Raw genomic sequence first — 23,075 nt, 5'->3', positions numbered from 1 at the left:
ATGAGCGACTTAGGGCAGTAGCAGTGGGGCATCCAAGATGTACAGGGTGACCCAAAAAAAACGGGCCCCAACTCTAATTAGGCCCCTTTTCTTAGTGTTTTGTCCGAATGAAAGGAAACTTTGGTCATAACTAGTTGATTATATTCAAAACATCACATCAAAACACTAGGGTCTTTGGCCTTTTTTTCTCCGCTCTACAGCATATGTTCTAGATGGCCTCCATTTAGCTCGGTGCATTTCTTGAGGCGCAGCACGAAGTTGTCCACGACGTTCTTACAGACTGAATTGGTAATGGCTCTCATCGCATCTCTGATGGCTTTCTTGAGTTCCGTGACGGTTCTGGGTTTCCCTGCGTAGACTCTGTCCTTAAAATAGCCCCAAAGAAAAAAATCTGGGGGGCTATGGGCTAGGTCCGGGCTATGGGGTGCCCACTCAAAATCAGTCTTGAGACTGATCACTCGGCCTCCGAAGTTCTCTTTCAGCCAATCTCGGGACCGGTTTGAGGTGTGAGAACTTGCTCCGTCTTGCTGGAACCAGAACTTGCTCATGAGCGACGGGTAGATGGTCTGGACAACTTCGTACTGCGCCTCAAGAAATGCACGGAGCTAAATGGAGGCCATCTGGAACATATGCTGTAGAACGGAGAAGAAAAGGCCAAAGACCCTTGTGTTTTGATGTGATGTTTTGAATATAATAAACTAGTTATGACCAAAGTTTCATTTTATTCGGACAAAACACTAAGAAACGGGGCCTAATTAGAGTTGGGGCCCGTTTTTTTTGGGTCACCCTGTAATACATAGTGTTCCCTGTATCACAATCCAGTTTCGGTAGTGTCAGAATAATTGTAAAAATAATGATTATACATTTGTTACAATCAACATAACTGCTTGCAATGAAGTAATGTTTTGCCGGGAAAATGGGTGCACTGCTTACAATGAAACAATGTTTGCTATGAGAAGGTTGCTGTCTGAAACTTGGCCGTGGGAAGGACAGCACTGACCAGCCTGCTCAAGCTTAACCGCAGACAGGTATCCCTTCACTTGTTATCTACTACCTTGCAGAATGTCTTGGCACACGGAATGCTTTGCCACACCTGTACCAATCACACACACACAAGGACACTGGTTTCCATTTTTTCTCTATCTCGGGCGACGCCTTCATGTAATAGGAGACTTCTGAATCAAATACAAAGAGGGGATTCAGAGAGGCTGCTTTAGAGCGTAGTTGAATTGTACTTGTGCAGTCCTTCCCCGTTCTCCTCATGCATGAGCTAGAAAAGAATGCCTTTTCTCCTTTGGTGTTTGTAAGTTCTTACAAATGTCTAACGGGTGAAGCTGACACTTAGTCCAAGTATTGTATGAACTGAACTGTTGTTGCTTATTTAGAACAGGAAGTATGTAATAAAAGGATTTGTTTTTTTTTAATGCGCGGATCCCCAAAATAAACAGGAAAATCTCCATTCATCCATGTAACCATTATTGAAAGAGGCTTCTTAGCATCTGAATAGCTTCCGAGCACAGCTTACATCGGTGAGCGCAGGCTCCCTAATTGGTGACCGTTTCCGTTGCCGACTTTCGTCACATTTGCGTACGTGCTGGGTACGATATGTCGGGGGGACAAGTATATAAGAGTGGTCTGTGCCGGCGAAAGGGGAAGGAAGCCGAGGAGAGATGGCGAGGGACACCGTGACGAGGACGTTCAGCATCGGGGCCATCAGCAACAGAGTTCAGGCAGACGATTGCACGGCAACGCGCAGGCACAGCAGCGCGGGCGTGCGCGCGCTCCTTTGGGCCACAAGCAACACCAGATCCTTCGGTCGCTCTCTGGGATCCAGCCGGGAGAACATCTTCCCCAACATCCTGACCCCCGACAGCATCCCGCAGTTCACCATTCCCAGCCTGCTGGTGCACAACAGGACGCAGGAGAGCGACGCGGAACCCGAAGAAGGCTGGGAAGGCTCGCAGAGCTCTGGGATGGAGCGGACCGAGTCTTCCGCATCCTCGTCCTCGTCGGGGTCCCGACTGGAACTGTCGGTGCGCAAGGCGGAGCGGAGCGACTCGGTTCCTTTGCGGCACAGGAGAAACCGCCTACAGAGGGAGGCGTCCTACCCCCGGTGCCCTGCGGAAGCGCAGCACTGCTTGGACCCGGCCAGTAGGGCGGCGCTCTCTCTGCCCCACCTGGCCAAGGTGACCACCCCGTACGGCTTCGTCACTTTGAGCCAGAGCCCCCAGATGGTCAACGAAGAGGAGCTGCTCTGCCAAGCCGGGTTGCGGCGGGGCAACGTTGACGACGAGACCCCGCCCTCGGAGACCAGGACGAACTCGTGCGCCGACTCGCTTCCGCCACCTTTACAGAGACAAGACAAGCTCGGACAGCGCCTTCGAGTGGCCATAAAGAAACGTATCCCCTTCTGCCACTGACTGACTCCACCAATAGGACTCTCTGTAGCATTCTTGCATTAAATCAAAAGATAATAAATCCGTCACTTCTGCAGCTTTGTAGCTGTGTGCCTCACTTGTCACTTAAACTGCAGGATCGCTGAGAGACCACCGTTACAACAAATTTGCACTTTTCACAAGCATTCAGCTTATGTCGTAATACTATGCATTCAAAAAAATGTACCATAAAAATCATAGTTTCCCCCTATTTTATGAGCCACAAAAATATGCATTTGCAATGCTAAAAGATGAGCATTCCATCAAATGTTATCATGCAATCAAGAATTCACTCACAACAAAGTAACGCTTATGGAATGCACAGAGATAAGCGTTCCAACAAATGTTTTTGTACACTAGTGAGTGAAAGCAGAGACAAGTAGTCTGCTCATGATGAAAATATCCTGCAATCAAGGATTTTGATCCACAAAATGTAAAATTGTGCTCTTTGAACGCTGAGACAGCCAGGCTCAAAAATGATTTTGTACATAGCCTGAGAGACAAGCATTCACATAAGCTACCGGGTTAATGTTGCTGAGAGCCACTGTTGAAAATATTGCAAATGTTTGTCGAAAATATAGCATAAACGCTGAGATAAGCCTTCATACTCATTTGGTTGTACGTACGTCTCTGCGACGTACTCTCTCAAGGTTACACCCGTTGGTCATTTTTTAGAGCAAGCCTCGTCTGTAATTGTCTGTGTTTAATGTTAATTGATTCCTCCACCCACGATCATTTTTTAAAAGTCTGGCTGTGGGCTTTGTTTACTTGCGTCAGGTTTAGCATATGAAGGGCTGGAGTGAAGGCTCTCCTACGCTAATGATGGAGCAGAGCAGGCCACGCGGTTGTCGTCGGGACATTGTCCGTGGGCCTCAAGGAGCCCTCGACGACAAGGGCCGAGACAAGTGGATTTAGAAACAGTCGCCGCGTTCATTTGTTTATGTGTGTGACGTAAGCATTGGGCAGCAGATGAGGGGATTCTCGTTTAATGCAATGAGCAGCTGATGAGCGGCTGATGAGCAGCTGAGTTCGCTTCACTTTGAGCACATTTACGCGAAACGTTTCTGTCTGAATTTTAAATAGTCATGCAAATTTAATACAGTGGAAACAAAAAGCCAAAACTGGATGATGGAGACGTTGTTTGTTTGAATCATTTGAACAAAACTGTTGGATAAATGAATGGGATGTTTTTGGTTTTTTTCAACATCCCTGCATTTCATGCTTATTCAAGTGTCATATTCAATGTATTAAATTTAATAAAAATATTGCTATGTCATGTGTGTTTGTGTATGTATATACTGTATATGTATACACACACACACATACATATATATATATATATATATATATATATATATATATATATATATATATATACAGTATGTATTTTTTTATCATATATAGATTCATCAATGTACCCATGTAGTGTTAATTTCATTTAATTAATTAATGCAAACAGAATTGATCACAACATTTCTATGGTTTAAAAAAAAGCCTGCAAATATATGTGCGTTATTATTGGACTGGATTAAATAAAAATGTTAAAAACCAGTATTTTACTCATTAATTGAAATACTATATTAATTTATGCCTGCATGGTCATTTGATTAAAAGCAGATTTTCAAGTCATGAGAGTGTTCCGAAATAAAAAGTATTTTACTGCAGCATACAGTATTATTGAAAAAGTCTACGCAGCTCAGCTCAAATTAATATTTTGTCATTTAAAGATACAAAGAAATCATAAGAATGACTGTACCGGACCATGATTTTCTTTAATTCATTCGAAACAGCAGTAAACCACTTCATGAAATCCTACTCAATTCTTGTGAATAATAAAATAAAAAAGGCTGCCTAATGCTTGACTATGCCATCGCCCTGTGTGCGTGTTGGTGAGTCATTGTAAGAGTCCACTCCAGTTGTTACGACAGTACAAATTATGACTCAAAGTGAAAATGATATGTCATAATAGCTGCCTTAAGAGTGAGTTTACACATTGTGTGGCTTATATGGTGTTACTTGCGGCTAGCTCCATGAGCAGTTCTGGTTTTGGAGCACTTTGACTTCAGGGATGTGGGAAAATAGTTTTGTCAAAAGGTTTCAGTAATTCTCAAATGACGAGTGCGCTCCCTCACATAAAATACATGTAAAAACAAAACAACGCCCAAGTTTTAAGTTCAGTGTTTGCAGATCTTTTTTTTTTTTTTTTTTGCTGGAATGTTTTTAAAGAGTTTTTCCAAATTAAAATTTTAATTTACTGTTATTTGTGACTTTCAACTAAATTAAGGTTACATCCACACGTAGGAAGAGAACTCCCGTCTTATACAGAGGCTCTTAAACATCAAGAACAGAGACTGGGTTGAGTATGAAGTGAGCACTTTTAATAGGTTCAGTTTCAACATGCAGATTTCTATCAAGTGAATCAGAGCATCAAATGAAAACCATGCACGTTTCGAAAACAATCAATATAAACAGAATCACATTTGCTACAAAAACAAATCTACCAGGTGTACGATGATTTCAAATCGAATTATAAATATCAGCCTGTGCGGATGATGATGGGCTGAGCAGGAAGTCGTCGCGAGGCATGAAAGGAAGTAAAACGCTGTTACACAGGGTGACTACAGGAGACCTATATGCCCTCTTTGATTACGATGCATTGACGCGGGTGAGAAAGGAAAGTGCGCGACGGTTGCCTCTAGTCGTCGTCGGAGGAGGAATCTCGCTCGATGCCGTAAGCCATGAAGAAGGCGTCGGGGCGGGCGGGGACGAGGGGATGGCCCGGTCTCACAATCTCAAAGCCCAGGAAACTGAATGTGCGCAGCAGGGATGCTGGGGAGTGAGGGCAACAAAAAAATGACCTTAAAAAAGCGCGAGTCCGGTTCAGACGCAAGCGATCACACTTATCCCTCACCTCGATCGTCACGGCTCTTGTGGAAACAGATGAACACGTGCTCGCCCTCCAGCTGCTCCTCGGCAAACTCCAGCACCAGAGCAAAACTGTGGAGGCAAATTTTACACAAACTGTTTGGCATTTACTTAAGAACACTGAATGCAACCCATGTTTTTATTTGAAAGTCATGTCATGGCAAAAAAAAAAAAAATGTCGGAGAAAGATTTTAACAATAGTTGTCATGTAGAAATTTCATTTTGCCAGTAAACTCGATATGTTTACTTCTGTACTGTATACTTTAGTCATAAATCTAAAGCAAAATTCATCAGATAATGTATTTTGTATATTCTTGTACTTGAAATTCTTGTCATCAAGTTAAATACTCAATACAAAATAGAGTAAAACTTCAAATTTTCTGTCTGTAATTCTGATTTCTTTTGTAATAATCCTCTTTTTTTCAATTATCATTTTTTCTGCATCACTCGATCCATATTGGTTGGACACAAGTAAAAATAATCATTTCTAATATACGGTATATTTCAAGAGAGGGCTATTTCATTGTTTAGAAACATCTAGAAAGTTTCTAAAAGTTGATATTTTTAATCAAGCACTACTTCGTCACTGGCCATTGGCAAAGGTCAAGGACACACGGTTACCTCCTCCGCAAACCTCATTTTTCCACTGACCTGTCTTTGCTGCCCTCCGGCAAAGCTCCAGGGGGGATTTCGATGTAGAGATTACCCGCTTTGAGCGCTGCCCTCCAAACGCACTTCTTGCCTTGGGAAAAGCGCGGTTCGAAGAGCAGGAAGCGCACTCTGCTGTTGGCGGGGGCGGGCTCCTCAAGAACCAGCAATTGAGCATCCTGAGGGAGGGAAAACACCACAACAAATGTGGATACATAACATGGAAAAGTAAAGATACAATAAGAAACACTTTACGTTAATCGGCCGATCATTTTCTTCAGCTAAATACCAGAAACTCTCTCAAAAAAGACAAATCATTTGAGCCACACTCTGGAGTATTGTACTGTTGTCTCCATAACGAATGGCCTCTGCACACCAAGCCGATGTTGGGGGTCGAAAATCGTCACGCGGTCAGCTTGATGTAACATCGGAGTTGGTCGCTGGGCGTCGGCCGATTCAACATTGAATCGTTGAAACGATTTTCACTCTGAGTGGCTGTTAAGCGAGCAACTCAGAGCAAAACAAGATGACAATCGAAAGGGAAAAACGCGGAAAAACACTTTTACCACTTTTTATTTCTTCATTTTCTTAATTGCTAAAAGTGCCAGGATTATTTCCTCAGCCTGTGTACAAAACAAACACATCATCAGCGGATCCAGTGTAAGGGCAAAGAGATCCATCGTGAGCGAAAATGAAAGCAGTCTGCTTATTTGCGTATAAATTAAGCTCCGGTTGTGACGTCAGGAATCCATAATGCATTGCATAGCAACACGAGTGTCTACATATGTGTGTGATACGCAAGAAGAGACTAAGAGCTGCAGGAAAACAGACTGCGATGGGAAAGTGGAGACTGAAGCGTACGCGTGAGCCGATATCCGGATTGGCAGTATGTAGCAAAAATGTCACGGTTATTTAAAATTGTCCAAATCTGTCAAAACCGGTGAGCTTTTTAAGTAAATAGGCAGCAGGCTGCTGAGGTGCACAGCTCTCATTGTGTATCATACGCGAGTCCTCCTCTGCAGCATCAGCCAATCAATGTTGTGCACTTCCAGGTTTGTTTGCTGCTCTGGCTAACTGCCGCAGCTAACGTGGCTAACATGTTATCATATGCTACTTTCATGGAGCATTTTATGTGATATCGATCGAGGTAGGACGCGACTATTCTATCGAGCTAAAATGTGGGTCGAGACGGCGAACCAATCGAACTTTTCCCCTCATCCAAACAAACAAAGTCGGCTATAACGGAATTTTTTGGCTTTCAAAAAAAGAGCAGGTAAAGATGCAAGTAAGGTACAATCTAGTGAGTGAGTGAGTGAGTGAGTGAGTTAGAGAGAGGGAGAGAGAGGAGAGAGAGAGAGAGAGAGAGAGAGAGCAAATGAACATACTATGGAATAGAACACTGCAACATCCAAACTACAACAGATCAATAGAGTAAGGCAATACTAGCATATGTTCGTTGCAAAAAGGAAGTAAGTAAAACGGAGACTGCGGGGTAAAATACTCGCCCAGCACGTCAAAACTGAATGAGAAACCAAATTGCACTTACAGAAAAAAAAAGCTTAGCTGAAAGATTGCGATCCCGCTGGTCATTCCCTCGCCCACCTGGGATCTTCAGGGGTGGGTGAGGGGCATCAGGAGCACCACAGAGGCCCCGGACACGGGTTACTGCAAGAGCGGGAGCACCTCCTGGGATTGGAGATACTGTGGAAAAAAACAGGCACGCGTGAACACAAAGCCATGACTGGGAGAAAAGTACTCGCGAGGTTCTGTTGCCTGACAACACACGCCAGCTTATTTAAAGAACACACTTGACAGCCATTTTACTGCCTAGTAACTCATCTGTGGCAAAAGACTTTAATGAGTGACCATGTAGAAGAAATTGCGAGAGCGTGATGAGGAACTTTGAACAGGCAGGAAGGAAGGAGTGGGTTTGTCAGCACAATATGGGACTTGTGACTACCACCAGATGTCTCATTTTAGCACAATCATCAAAAAACACTCCTGCTGCACACAACGTAGCCTACACCAATGCAATCAAAGATGGGATATAACAAAAATGCAAGTAAATAAAGAAATACAACTAATACTTTTTTATTTGGGGTCCTTTCTCAAACACACTGTATTGTGAGTGTGTGTCTTGGCATGGCAAACAGACATCATCGCATGATTGCTGGCACACGCACAAAAGGTTTGTCTAAACATTAGCCCGGTTTAGCACCGCACTAACTTGGCCTTTCCGGCATTGGGGGACAAACAGCGGCAACATTTCTGCCAAAACTGCATAGGTGTCAAACTTCATTCCTCAAGGGCCGGCACCCTGCACGTTTTCCGGTTTTCTCTTCTCCAAACATCTGATTCAAACGATCATCTCCTTAGTAAGCTCCGTATGAGCTTGAAAATGATCCGAATCATTTGAATCAAGTGTGTTTGAGAGAGGTTATAAAACATGCAGGATACCGTAGTTCAACACCTGTGGCCTTGACCCATGACATACAACACAAGCACAACTACAGATGCCATGTGAATGTTGCTACTTGCGTGTGCCGCGCAAAGAGCTGGCGCGCTAGCCGGTGAACGCCGTCGGCTCTGTGGTCTGTCCGCGCTTACGTAACTGACACCGCCATGCTCTATGTGGAGCAGATGTGTGAAATCCAACTGAGAATTACTTGTTGTAACGGGTACTGCCATTTGAATAACAATTATGAATGTTATAGGGCCAAAACTCTAATTAGTGTTTCATGTGAATCCGATTTTGTTGGGGCCATGTAAAAATGTTTCTCGTCAATAGAACATTCCATGTGGACCCACTAGACTAAACACAATATTTTAATTAATATTGTATTCGTGGAATAGCAATTAAGCTGCAAATCCACCTGATTTCTTCCATCACAGGATCGAATCAAATTTATATGTACAGTCCTGAATCACCACAGTTTCTAAGGGCTTCTCAAGTGAAAAGAAGTCATACAGAATATCATACATACATAACCGCAACCCCTGAACAAAGATCCCAGAAGGGGAAGGGAATACTCAAAAACCCCATCTGGGGATAATACGAAACCTTCAGAAGGGATTGAAGGGACCCCCTTCCTGGCACAACAAGTAGCACTAGATGCCAAGTGCAAAAAATAACACAATGTGCCCTATTAGGCCAGGTTCAGATAATGTCCAATATCATATACATGTCAAACTTGAAAATGTCACCAAAATTGGAGGGTCATGGTTGTTCATTATTAGTCATTACCTGAGCTGTAACACGTTTTTAATAAAGCCAACTTGCACTGTACTATAAAATATAAAAGCTATAAACTGTAATAAAAGACGGCGTAAAAAAATAAACCAGTTGCATAAAGTGCAATTAAACCTGTTTGATATGTGCCTACAAAGAGATGTGGCCGAATGACATCAGAGGCTCGAACTCTTCAGCAGTGGATATGCGCTGCTTTCACCATATCTTCCGCTATAAAAGTACAGGTTTTGCCTAAATCCTTATAAGCTGTTGCCCTTTCCTGATGTCCACTTCTGAGATCAAGCAAAACAGTAAAAACTGCATACAAGCATATTGCTAGCCCAACTAGCGTGATTACAAAGAGCTCAGTTCCTTACCCTGGGGAACAAAGGGCCTTCAATGGCCATTAAGGACAAGAGGTTGTTAGCCTAAAATCATAATTTGCCTTAAATCATAACTGCTTGAGTCAGATTTTGCTTAGCTTCATAGTATCAAGAAAAAATATATCACTGTGCTTACTCGTTTTGTTTTCCCTGTCTGTTCAAAGTTCAAAGTCATCAATGGTTGGTTATGTTAAGTCGCACGGCATAGAGTTAAATTTGCTTGGTTGTTTGCTTTATTAAACTATTCAAAAAATGTCAGGATCACGGTACATACATCACATGGATTACAGTATAATGGTAGGGCTTGAGAGTAGATGGGTGAATTAATATTTTTGAGAGAAATCATTGGAGTTGGCTGTGTCTATCCTTGGCCAATTGTGAGGGCTTTACAACAGATTCTAATTTGCAGCAAGACAGTTTGATTTCAACTTTACTTGTTGTTATTTAAGCTATTTAATTCATGGTTTCAGTCTTGAGTGTATACAACTCCTGAAGAATACAAAACAAAGGTTGCATGGTATCCTGGACTTTTGAGGTTCCATTTGCTAGACGTCACATATTACTGATCCGCCAAACACACCCTTAGGCTACGCTCACACGACAGCCTTTCGTGATTCAAGTTCGATGTCTGATTTTTTTTGTTCCAAATGCAACCGAGGTCACACCAAGGTATGTGCCCCTGAAAACAATCCATGTCCGTTTTTTAGCAGTGAACTGACACAATTCAATCTTCTTTTTATCGTGTATTATTATGCCAGTTTGCATGACAAAAAATTACACAGCTTCAAATATGAAGCACTGAGCTAAATTGGGTGTGTTTGCAAACCACCAGAGTGCACCAGAAGAGGTTTTAATATGACATCACCCCCCCCCCCCACACACACACACACACACACACACACACACACACGCACACACTACCACGCAGTCGCAGCGCAGTGGAAATTTCCAGAGTCTTTCACAACAACGTGAAACCCATAAAGACAACATCCATCCGACCAACGCATCCTGGGGTCGGCAGCACCGCACATCAAAGTCAATAAAAAAAAGCCAAAAACAGCTGACTCCGAGCGGAAAAACACAATGCAAACAGTAGACACGTAAAACCCAGGCTCCAACATCGATTCCCTGTTGCGAAAGAGAGTCAATTAATCCCTCACGGCGGTTTAATGTGTGCTAATGAGCTGCCTAGACGCACGGCAAAAATTCTTTACCAAGCTTAAATCAACATACAGATGACGACAAAAAAAATAATTTGTCGTGCATAACTGTCTCGGGCGCAACAACATGAAAATAATGTATTGTTGTGATTAAAAGCTTCGGTGAAGGCCAAACAGTGATGTGACGTAATAACACCGAGGCCCTGGCTACAAGCTAACGCTGCTTGTACTCCAATGACATTGACGTCAACACACTAGGGATTTGTATTCAAATTAGACATTTAAATTTTAAAGCAATTACATGGTTTGCTTTTTAAATCATTTCTACTGCCTAAGAGAGCCTTTACAAATAAATTGTATATATATGACATTGAGAATCTCTCGACCGTCTAGTAAACCACGACAGCCTAGGGTTACGTACAGCTTGTAAATTAATGCGATATTTCCATTTAAGTAACATTATTAAATACATCGTTATATTGAAGATTGGCTTTAATTGTCATTTACATCCACACGTTAAAAAAAAATCAGCGAAAATAAGAATAAACAAGGAATACATGATATATCCGGGTTCAATCCAGGAATTAGACGGCGTCTTTCCGCCAGGCCCCGTTAGTTTAGCATTAGCTTCTCCAATGAAACCGATGACGACACAGACAAAAACAAACACAATATACTGTACCTTTCACTTTCCGGTTTATTACTGGTCTGTTCGATGACGGGCATTTTGGATGAGTGTCTCTCTTTTTCTCTTGCAAAACAGTGACTATTCAAAATCGTCTGTAGGTTCGATTTAACCATCCGGACAGCGTCCACACTTGCGTGCTGCTCGCTAGTCCTCCCACCTCTGCACTGCTTGTTGACAGGCGGCAAGGAGGTTGGCGCTACCCGGAGTGTGAGGGGTGTGGGGGCGGCCCCGTGACCAGAGCGCCGTAAAAACGCACTTAAACACAACCGCGACTATCATCCGCCTATTCGTTTTTTATTATGCAGATTTTTTCAACCAATGTTTCGAGTGTACGCGTGTTAACAAAGCGTATTGAGCGTTGACTACTAAAAGAAAGCACACAAAAATGCATTTTTCATTTTTACTTTTTTTTCATTACATAGTTTTAATTACATTTTGAATGAGTTTGGTTGCTTTTTGTATTTTCATAAATGCTTAGTTTTAGCTTTTTAAAAAAAAAAAAAATCTTTTATTACTAGTTTTATTTTTGTTTGGAGAACGTGTCAAATGCAAGATAAAAGGTCATCTAGTATACAGGTGTCAAACTCCAGTCCTCGAGGGCCGGTATTCTGCATGCTTTCCAGTTTTCTCCCCTCCCAAAACAGCTGATTCAAATGCTAATCTTATTAGCAATCACTGCAGGAGCTTGAAAATGATCCTTACCATTTGAATCAGGTGTGTTGGGGGGAGAAAACTGGAAAACATGCAGGATACCGGCCCTCGAGGACTGGAGTTAGTACATAGTACTGTATTGCGTAGTCGAGTACACTACTATTTTTAACCTTCATTTTTCGTACAGTCATACAGAAATGTATTTAATTAATTTATTTAATTCATGTAAATAATGCAAAAAAAATATTCAGAAGCACTGCAATAAGTCAAACATAAACGAAACAACACATTAATCAAATCATATTATAAAAAAACATACAGTAATAACACAAATAACACAAAAGAATGTGTATAATAAATCAATTTTGATTACAATTTGCTTCTATTTAGCAGCAATGGTGCCCATCCTTTTGTGGGTGCACGTTTTGGACCCTTGAAGACAGGTATATTATTCATACAGTAGAAGTACACACAAAAAAATAACCTTGGGTTTGATTCCAACTCCAGCATTCCTGCATGGATTCTGCGTGTTCTCCCCTTGCTTGCAGGGGTTTTCCCTGTGTACTCTGGTTTCTTCATGCACGATAGGTGCATTGGCCACTCCAAATTGCCCTTAGGTGCGGTTGCGAGTGTGAATAGTTGTTTGTCTCGGTGTGTCCTTCGATTGGCTGTCAACCAGGATAAGGAAGGATGAGTATAAGCGACTATAGAAAATGGATAGCCGAATGGATCAATAGGCGATAATGTGCCTTTCTCTTGGTCAATCATCAAAACAGATATTTACGAATGAATAATGGCGTCATCTACAGGCTAAACGATGTCAATGCTCATGTTTTCCCCCTTGGAAACCGTTCGCATCTGTTTCTGTCAATCAAGGTTCCAACAAGCAGGGCGAGCTGTATTCCGCCACCTCTGCCCTCTCTGTGCGGAACAGTTGTCGCCTGCAGCAAGTGTACTGACCCTGAATGCATAACTGAAGCATTCTTACAAAAGGTATGTTCTTCAAGTTCCTCTCTCGTAAATATAATAACAAGGCCTTCACTGATGTTGCAGCAGGTGCCTATTTTAAGGAGCGCGTGCTCAAAGCGGAACGCAAGTTTTACCAAGCGTTCTCATTTACAGGTTAACCTCCAAGTACACAAGCAAGTAAGACTTGAATTCAACATAAATTATTCGCCGTTTGTTGCATATTAGCTAATTGAAAACGAATGGCGTCTTGTTTAGTGTCCTATGACAGGATTTTGTCCATCCAAAATCTGAACGAGGTTTCGAATCCATGGAAGGGCTTCACTATGAACCGCTGTGTGGCATTGACGCTGGCTGTGCTACTTGTGGCTGCAGGGATCCATCAATTTCACTGTGAGTAATATACAGTACTCGTTTGCTATTATCTGTGCGTAAAGGTTAACACACATCCATTCAACTTGCAGGATTTTGTGCCATAAACTCATGAACCATACATCCGTACACACCCTTACAATTGAGCGATGTGGCAGAGTTTGTATTTGATCACATCAATGCAATGTTAAATCGCAGTCAGAACACACCTGCCACCATTTGAACCGCCTTTGTTGAACCCCAAATATGGTTCATCTGTAATAGTAGACTTATTGTTACTGCATTTTACTGTACTATAGCCACGGCCAATAGAGAGTTCATTTTATCACATAAATGGCATTTGTATAGACCAAGGATTTATAGGCTATGTATTTTTTTTCCGTGTGCCCCATAGATGCCGTTGACGTGTTTGTAGAGGAGACTGGGATAAGGTCTTTCATTGGAAGTATTCAAGATGGTTCAATAGCTCAGGTATGTATCTTCTGCTGATGAAATAAGTGAACAATACCAAAAAAAAAAAACATGGTTTGAAAAGGCAAATTCAGATTTTGGTCACTTTTTTCCAAAAGGAGTTAATATTGTATTTTACATCATCTGTATACGTTATTTCATGATGAGCAAAGTGTAATCTGGCTTTTTTCGACGTTATTTCGTTTTTCGCTGATAACATGGACCGGAAACACCCACGATGAGTGAATTCCACGAAGTAGGATTGGCCCTCTGACAGACGTTTTACATACATGAATAAAATGAATGAAAATGATCTACAACCTTGCCTACATTTCTTGCAAGTGATCTCCATAGTATGTAGGCTGAACAGGCATATGTCTCTTTTTGGGCACAAACTCTTATTTTATTTACAACACACAACATAACAGTGCACCATAGCATGATAAACAGCCGCTAACTCTCCTGAGTTAGTCTCCTCAGCCCCGAGCCGTTCATCCTGCCGCTATACTGAAACACAACACCGATTCACCCCAATGTAAGGTTCTTACAAAGGGCCAGGCTATTCAAGTCCCCTGACTTTAGTCGGGAGGCACAGGGGATCCTGTTTCTTAAGTTGCCCTCGGGGTCGCGGCCGTCGCATGGTGACCAAACTTGACGCGGAGGCAGAATTTGGAATTTATTTTAACTCATTTTATTTTAATCCATTTTATTTTATTTCACACACTGCTTAAACACACGCAAACTACTTGCACACTGAACTGGTTGCCAAGGACACACAACCGATCACACGCCCAATCACTCCTCAGGACAATTTAGCATGTCCAATACAACTCCCATGTTTTTGGAATGTGGAAGGAAGCCGGACTGTCTGATAGTTAGAAAACACGAAATGCAACTTTTGGCATTTTTATGCGTTTTTCCTCCAGATCTCCTTGTGGGACAAGTTTATGTCGTGGTGGGGAGCTGAAGAACTTGGAGCCATAAGGAGACGGAAAAAGCCCATCGGCAGTAAAGCCGTCCTGAAACCTAAAGCTGATAAGCCTTGATGGACTGATTGGATTACAAAAAAAAAAGTTAAAAAGGCTCATTGGCACCTGGCCCATTTTAACAACTGTTGCAAATAATAACTAGGTGTAAGCCTTGTATTTTATTTTCTATATAGAGATTTCAACGTCATACAATTATGGTGAAACAGTACTGGAACAGCTATATCAACAGAAATATCAAAAAAAAAAAAAATGCATGGTAGTAACATTTGTGACACACTATATCAACTTATATTTAAATATTGGAACTGTCCAATAAAATATATATATATATATATATATATATATATATATATATATATATATATATATATATATATATACATATATATAGAGAGAGAGAGAGAGAGAGATAGATAGATAGATAGATAGATAGATAGATAGATAGATAGATATAGATATACGTTTGTGTGTATAGTACCAGTAAAAAGTTTAGATTGGAAACCCCCAATAATTCTTTTTTTAAGATTATTATTTATTTATTTCCTGAATTGTGGAGTAATCTGGAAGTCATCGACATTACGAAGAAATATTGATAACGCTTCATGACTTTTCAGTTGGCAGCCAGCCGTGCATTTTCAGGTTAAGAGGTTGAAGATTGGTATTTGAGATCAAAGGTATTGCCAAACTTTTGACTGTTACAGATACAGTATTTAGGTAGTACAGTTAAAACAAGTTCCTATATGTACCACCAGTAGTGTTTTCAAAGCTCTCTGAATAAATATGTGTAAGAAACCCATAAGTGTTGGTGGTCGGTGAGTGAAGTGGACCGTCGCACACCAGTATGTGTATATTAGCCGCATCGTTAGCGACAACCACACGTCTTTGCTACCATATCCTGATGGATGGCGAGAAGCGTGCCGTGCTCGTTCAAGTCCACCACTTCCAGCGACTCGTAAGCCAGCGGCACGCAGCACGGCGAGCGCTCGTGGACGTTGCCGCTCTCGATGTGCGAGTTGAGAAACACGGCGTGGTTTACGGTGTTTGTCATCGGGAAGGCGCACAGGCCGTGGCAGTTTTTGATGTCGGCTGTATTGGGGCCCACCAGGAAACGCTCCAGGGACACGGTGAGGCTCTTCAGGCGGCACCTGACTCCCCTGGCCGTTGGGCTGGGCTCCGCACGAGCGGCCCGCATTTGCGGCAACAGCTGGCGACCCACCGTCTTCAAGGCCTTGAACAGCAGGAATGCGCAGTACTGGCTCTCTCCTTGTCGAGTGCAAAGACATGTCAGGAATGAGATAAGATTGAGGCTTCCACCATCATATGGTCACATTTCTTGCTAAAATCTTTCAATCAGGTACAGCATTTTTTGTTTCTCATGTCTTATGGTTCCATCTAGATAAAAGCTGTGTTCCAGAATTCCATGTTGGGTCCTTGTTCATGTGTGCTATATGTTCTCGGTCAGTTGTTCTCCACCTTGTTTGAGGTACGTAACACACATGTTCTTAAATGTTGGTGCACAAAGCAAACCCTGTATGAACATCACATTGTTTCAAGAACAAAAACAGCAATACTGCTGGAACTCACAACTTCACTTTGGAAAGTATCATTGTCACAGCAAAGTTTGTTCCTTTGTTTTTATATCCAGCATCCTCAAAAAGGATTACTCACAAAAATGTGTTGTAACAAATGGTATTTAAAAAAAAAAAACTCCAAGGCTGACCGTTCTTTTTTTCTTGACATAATATGGAATAAAATAGAGTAATCTGTTAGGTTAAGGCAACTTAGAACATTTTATTAACAAAATAGCAGAAGGAAGACAACTAGCTTTTGTCTCACAAGGAGAGCGGAAAGCAAACTGCACCTTCTCAGATCTCCTTTCGATCTGGTTACACACCCTGTCTGCTTCTCATTTATTCATTTGTTGGGCACTACTTTAAAGCCATTGCTGCCTTTAAAGGTTGGAGGAGACATATGGCAACGACGTAAACAATCCGTTTGTGATGGTGGGAGATGTAGGTACGAATCCATGCTGCCCAGAAACATCAAGAGCGTCCCCATGCTGTTTCACCCTTTGGTTGGGTTGTGGTGCCTGCTTTCTTTCTACAGCTGCCGGAGATGTGTCGTCCCCTCACAACTTCTTTACAAACACCTCTAACAGAAAACATTCATGTCTACCAATATACACACTGCAAAAGACAAATATGGGATAATCTATATTCAATTATTCAAACAATCACACGACATACTACGACGTAAGTCACACACTGACTACTGGGCACATTAGTCGTGGAATTGATTGATTGGCTTAACAATATAACATGATATATCCAGTGAGTGATGGCCAAGCGGGACGTGTCATCACAAATCAACACCATGCGTCTGGTGTGTCTTGATCTCCGTAGCTGACCACCGAATGCCTGAGACCGATTCACCGAACCCCTTTGGGTTCAGTGAAACCCAGGTTAAGAACCACTATTTTAAGGGATCTACCTTTCTGTGGTTATGCCGAAAATGGTCTTTGATTGAATGTCAGTTGTATGAGGTGCTAGTTCATGTATTTGTTTGACTATTTTCCTGCCAACCCATACGGCTTAAAGAAATATATTTTGTGCACATTACCTGATGCCAGGTTCACCATGGGAAAGGCGCAGAGTTCCCAGAGCCTCCGGAGTCTCTTGCTGCTCCTCTGCCCGTCCTCCGTGTCTCGTAGAACCTCCTGGATCTGGACCAGGTTCTGCTCCAAACCCTTCCTGAGCTCGTCCAGCAGGCCAGGGGGCATGGCCAGCTCCCCTCGGTGGATATGATACGTGGAGCCCGTGAAGGAGAAGATGGTGGGAGCCGAGGAGTTGATGAGTTCTGCCAGCATGGACTCGCTGGAGGACAGATCCAGTGTGACGGAAGGCGGAGCCTGCAGGGAGTCCAGCCTCAGCGGCGGGGTGTCCGGGCGACTCTGAGGAAGGGTGTCACTCAGGAAGCGGCGTAGCTCACACAGGAAGGAGACCGGCTGGGATGAGGCGGAAACCTTGGCGCTATTGTGAGATGTAATGTACGCTTTAGAAAGGCGGAAACATCAGTTTGCATTTCAAAGGCAAAACTAGATGAGAAACAACCTGATGTCCTCTTCACGTGAGAGAACGAGAACTGGAGTCACGCTGCTTCTCCTCGTACTTTCATCCATAAGGAGTTCTTTCATCTTTTTTTCTGTGACAAGTACACTTGGATGAGTGTGCAAAGAACAAAAAGTCATTTACAACTGTGTGATCGTTATGATCGAATTTATGATTCTTAAAAATACAGTGATAATTTGGCATACCACAGTTGGACAAATTACTTCAAAACTGTAATGCATTATTTATTACTTATTACTGTCATTTCAAAGTAATTAGTGACAATATTACTGCATTACTCTTATATTTCTCTCAGCAACATTGGATGATGACAATAATTCTCTACAATACAATAACTGGAAAATGGATTGGCCAAGTGGAAGATTGGCTTAATCCTAAAAACAGTACAAATCATCTCAAGCCCCGGTCTCATTTTGATGTTAATATGCGGCATAATGATTTAGGAAGGAATGAATTTGATGTCACTAAAGGCCAAGGGTTGAAACGCACGGGCCGCCACAGCTAGTCACCCATAGTAAGCAGGTCCTAAATGTCCTAAATGGTCCTAAAAGTACATGGACTGCAGACCTAGGAGGATAGACATAACTGGATTCCATTTTTCCAGCACTCGAACGAGGGTCACCAGGGCCTCCCTCTAAGGGCCAGACCTGGTGAGCTCACTGGCGAGCTCCTGGTGGCGTTCACTCCAGTGGAGAGAGTAGCCTCCCTTCAACTCTGAATGAGGGGATGGGTCCTGATTGTTCTCTGTTCTCCCGAGACTGGAGAATCGCATTTTGAAAGTGCGCAAGAAACACGCCCGAGGAATGAACTGTAGCGCAATAAGGTGAATATACACCTAACCCAGTAATGAAGAAAGAAAATACTGTACCTACTCATATTAGAGGATTTCGAGTCAAAGGAGAGAATCCATCTTTGAGGTGCTGAAGATGTTTGTCCTGTCAGTAGAATATATTGCATTCCTTCTGACATGCACACAGCCTGAAAAATAAACAAAAACACGAATGTGGGCAATTAACACTGAAATCCACCAACTTGCGATGGAGTCTACCTGTGTGCTGGGCTGCAGGGACTGACTGGTGAAGATGATCTGGTCCGAGTCATCTCCACTGATGGGACTTTCCAAAACCAAGAGCAGAACGAGTTTTTGTTGGCGCAAAGGGGATTGTGTGATGTGAAAGTTGAGCACTAGTGCTTGCCCATCATCATTCCCCTCCACAAAAAACACTGAGGAGAGTAAATTTGGACAACGTTTCATAAAGCTTGAATCCTACAGCATGAGCACGAAAATGGACTTTTATGCTAGCCTTAGGTTCCCAGTACCTTCAGTGGGATGCAGGAACTCCAGTCCACCTCCTTGCGTCCTCTTTGCCCCATTCGCCAGGTTCTGCAAGACCGCGAGACTTCCAGATGCTTCGCACATTCCGAAAAGGGCGGCGCCGCCCGGCCTCAGCTGGCCGTCGTCATTCAGTGCCTCTCGCATGGCGGCCAGCACGTCTTCCACAAAACACACCGGGCTGACCTGGGGCACCGGGGAGGTCAACGCGGAACGTGTCGGCAACGGGGTCGGGTGCCTTTCTTCTGCCTCCTTGGCGGCCTCTGGCCCCCTAGTAGCTACAAATACAAGTCTTGTGAACGCGCACCAAAATAGTCTGTCTTTTAAAGCAGGGGTGTCAAACTCATTTTTATTATGGCCGTAATGACCATGAAGTCCAATAAATTTGAAGCCTTGAGTTTGACACCTGTGTTCTAGGGGAAACTTGAATAGAACTTGACAATAGAACAGGGAGGTCGGCGGCGGGCTGCCCTGAGTGAGCACTCGTGGCTGATGTTCTTTGAAAAGTGATCGTTGACTGGACAGAAGATTTTTTTGGCGTTTTACTGCCATTTGAAAAAATGTCATACATGGGGTGATGTGTAACAGCATGCACCTGAACCTTTTGACTGATCAAGGAGCATTTTAAGCCACAAATAAATTCATTAAAATAAACGATACGCACCATTGAAAGATGAATGAGGCAAAACTTCAAGTGTTTTACTCCAAACTAGGGGATTTTACTATCTATCATTATAAATAGATTGAAGTATATATCAATATCCCAATATATTTCAATTTTTGGAGATGTAAGCAACACAGGGAATGTAATAATGGTGGGAGCATATACCGTGTTTTACGAACTATAAGGCACACTGGTTATATAAGCCGCAGCAGCAAAAATTTTGGAAAAAAAAAAACAAACATCTTTTGCCACAGATAAGACGCACTGGAGTATTAGCCGCAGGTATATGGTGGTAATATGAAACGTAAATTGTCTTTATATATTTTTGTAACTGTTTAGCAACTGCAACAGATTGAACATGCCCGCATATTTAGTCCCAACATTACATTAATAGAAAATGGATGGATGGCTATTACCAGCAGAATACTACAGAGTTAAATAGCAGTTCAAACTCCAAATTAATACTCCAATAGCATTTTGACTCCGTTGTTTATTCGCCAGATTATTTTATTGAAAATTGCACACAAAACAATAAATACAAATAAACAATACATACAATCGTAAATTTATAAATGCATTCTAATAGACTGTACGTATATCGTATATCACATTTACACGTCACAAACTTTTATACAGAATCTTATTCTACTTAGACCTTTTTTAATATTTTCAATGATATATTTTAAAACTCTTTTTGAGCACAGCCATTGATTCACATCTTTTCAGTTCTAGTTCATAGCTGTTCTATAAACTGAGTCATTCAACACACATTTGCTTGACCAGTGGGAAAAACCAGCAGATAAGCCGCACTGGACTATAAGCCGCAAGGCTCAAATCATGATGAAAAAATTGCTGCTTATTGTCCGAAAAATACGGTATACTGTATACCGACTGCAGCCCTAACAAACATTTAAAAATATGAAAACTTCTTGCACAAGGATTTTTCATGATAATAAGAAAAGTTCAAAACAAAAACAAAACATGCAGAAATTTCAGCGAGATAAAAGTGTGTCAACATTATCATGAATTTTGTAGGGCTGCAGTCCCAAAAAACAAAAATGATTTTTGATAAAAATGTGCAGATTTCTTTGGAAAAACAAAACAAACAAACTAATAATAATGATATTTTAAAAAAATCAGTCTCGATCGTTTTGACTAAGCCCAGAAATAAATGACTAGTTATCCTGATAACAGAAAAAGGGGATTCTTGGGAGACTTGCAAAATATAAGTTGGTTTCATCATTTTGATTCGCAAAGATTTTTTTAAATGAATTGTACAAAACAAGAATGGTGGAAAAGGTTTAGAAAGGATTTATGTTGATCATTTTTTTAAATATCACATAAACATGGCATTTAACCCGAGTTGAATAAACATTTTCTATTCTATGAAGATAGTGCAGGCGTAACAAACGAAGTATCCGATAAGTCTCACCTGTCATGGCGGCTTCGTGCCGCAGTGCAGAAGAGTCGGGCAGGACCACGGAACAGCACCAGCAGAGCATCAGCAGACCACGGGGGGAGACGCACAGCAACATGTTGTCATGCGCACAGACACACTCTGCCTTCTGGATGTGCATCCGAGTTTTATCAAGGGGTGATGTTTCAAGACAGTGGTGGGAGTTCTTTCTAACCTCCTGTTCTCGCCAAAATAGGAAGATTCTATGCCCTTGACGTACTTGGAATTTATTGAGAAAAAAAAAGGATCAAAACTATGGTTTAAAACCATTGAAATATTTTTATTATTTGAAACAAATAAAGCACTTACTGGATAAAATAGTTGAATTAAACATGAATAATTACAATGTAATTGAACAACAGTCAATAAAGTTGAAGGCCACATACAGTAAAATGCAGAGTACTGTAATGCATTATTTTTTGCTGTAACGTGGAAGTGTAATACATTACACACAAAATAATTAGGAATATTTTACTCCGTACCAATGAGAGTAACGCAATGCATTTTTAACCTTGAAAGTGCTGGGGTTTTTTTCTCCGAATTTGCCAAAAACATCACGAGATCGGAGGAGAAAAGTCCGTGGCAAAATGTTTACTTGCTGTTGTTTGTATCTACTACAGCAGAGATGAGAGCGGCAGCAGCAGACAACAAGTTGAATGTGGACAATGCGTACACAAGATGGACTTACGCCCATTACTTTCAGTTCATCACAAGAAGAATAGATTAGTTAGGTGCACTTAGTGCGTGACACCTTAAAGAGCTGTCCACTTCGCCAAATAGCACCAGTAATTTGACAAGCCATTTAGAGCGGTGCCGGAGTAATGTGAAATAAGGAAAAAGAAAACGTGGAGGATTTAAAGTGGGGATAAAACCAAGCAGGCAAAATTTGCGCTCTCTCGCTCAAGGATGCCACTTCCACCTCAAGAGGTTAGGAGACTCACGGTGGAGTACGTCGCACGTAGAAGATATGCTGCTGCTTTCCATGGTGGATTCGCCAGCATTTTGAAACCTTGTCAGCAAGATCCCTGTCACAACTAGCAATAATGACAAGGTAAGCTACCAATATTTTTTATTGTACAATTGCTATTAATAATAGTCTGTAAATAATTGCGCTCAATGAGTATCAAGATGAAGCACATAAAAAGTCATGTCAGCCAGTATTTTAAACACCTTAACAATGACGTAGGCTAGCTGCTAATGTTAGCCCCACCAAAACCATCTACAGTATTTTTGAAACATGTCTCTAACCTAGCCAACTGATCTTGAATTTGAAAATTAACATTGAAATTGTAAAATGAACAAACTGCTTTTGCCACATGCATCACCATACTGTGAAGCTAAGAAATAAAGGTATTAAAATACAAGAAAAATGTCGTATCTGGTCTTTAAAAGTTTACAATACAATAGACATCAAATGATTTGTACTGTTTTTAGGCTTAAGCCAATCTTTCACTGGATGAGTAATGAGCTCCATTTAGAATGGCAAATCCATATTTGCAGTTATGTTAGTGAGAGTAATATAAAAGTACTGCAACGATAGTGTAATGCATTACATTTCAAATACAGTAATAATGTAATGTAACTTAATACTTCATAAT

The 23,075-nt window shown here is 41.8% G+C and overlaps 4 protein-coding genes across 4 annotated transcripts; 2 read left to right on the top strand and 2 right to left on the bottom strand.

Annotated features, from left to right (window-relative positions):
- Window positions 1–977: 977 nt before the first annotated feature.
- On the top strand, window positions 978–2,476 carry LOC148417405 (C2 calcium-dependent domain-containing protein 4C-like). The gene is made up of 2 exons (XM_088426260.1): window positions 978–1,028; window positions 1,651–2,476. The coding sequence occupies exon 2, from the start codon at window positions 1,671–1,673 to the stop codon at window positions 2,418–2,420; it is 750 nt and encodes a 249-aa protein (XP_088282386.1). The 5' UTR covers window positions 978–1,028; window positions 1,651–1,670; the 3' UTR covers window positions 2,421–2,476.
- Window positions 2,477–4,791: 2,315 nt separating this feature from the next.
- Window positions 4,792–11,679, bottom strand: oaz1a (ornithine decarboxylase antizyme 1a). The gene is given in 6 exon segments (XM_088426360.1): window positions 4,792–5,264; window positions 5,347–5,432; window positions 6,012–6,187; window positions 7,555–7,641; window positions 7,643–7,709; window positions 11,463–11,679. Coding segments are annotated over 6 exon segments (669 nt in total). The 5' UTR covers window positions 11,582–11,679; the 3' UTR covers window positions 4,792–5,130.
- A 1,586-nt stretch (window positions 11,680–13,265) lies between these two features.
- On the top strand, window positions 13,266–15,214 carry LOC148417403 (uncharacterized). The gene is made up of 3 exons (XM_088425445.1): window positions 13,266–13,478; window positions 13,852–13,928; window positions 14,834–15,214. Exons 1-3 carry the CDS (start codon window positions 13,328–13,330, stop codon window positions 14,951–14,953), a joined length of 348 nt encoding a protein of 115 aa, XP_088281571.1. The 5' UTR covers window positions 13,266–13,327; the 3' UTR covers window positions 14,954–15,214.
- On the bottom strand, window positions 14,571–21,622 carry amh (anti-Mullerian hormone). The gene is made up of 7 exons (XM_088425444.1): window positions 21,454–21,622; window positions 19,345–19,635; window positions 19,073–19,248; window positions 18,897–19,002; window positions 18,007–18,097; window positions 17,516–17,925; window positions 14,571–16,159 (listed from the first exon to the last, which is right to left on the bottom strand). The coding sequence occupies exons 1-7, from the start codon at window positions 21,596–21,598 to the stop codon at window positions 15,759–15,761; spliced, it is 1,620 nt and encodes a 539-aa protein (XP_088281570.1). The 5' UTR covers window positions 21,599–21,622; the 3' UTR covers window positions 14,571–15,758.
- Between the last annotated feature and the right edge of the window lie 1,453 nt (window positions 21,623–23,075).

This window comes from Hippichthys cyanospilos, chromosome 10 (genome assembly GCF_059441005.1).
Source record: "Hippichthys cyanospilos isolate Australia breed blue-spotted pipefish chromosome 10, RoL_Hcya_1.0, whole genome shotgun sequence".
Lineage (NCBI taxonomy): Eukaryota > Metazoa > Chordata > Actinopteri > Syngnathiformes > Syngnathidae > Hippichthys > Hippichthys cyanospilos.
This window is presented reverse-complemented; position numbering and strand designations above follow the sequence as displayed.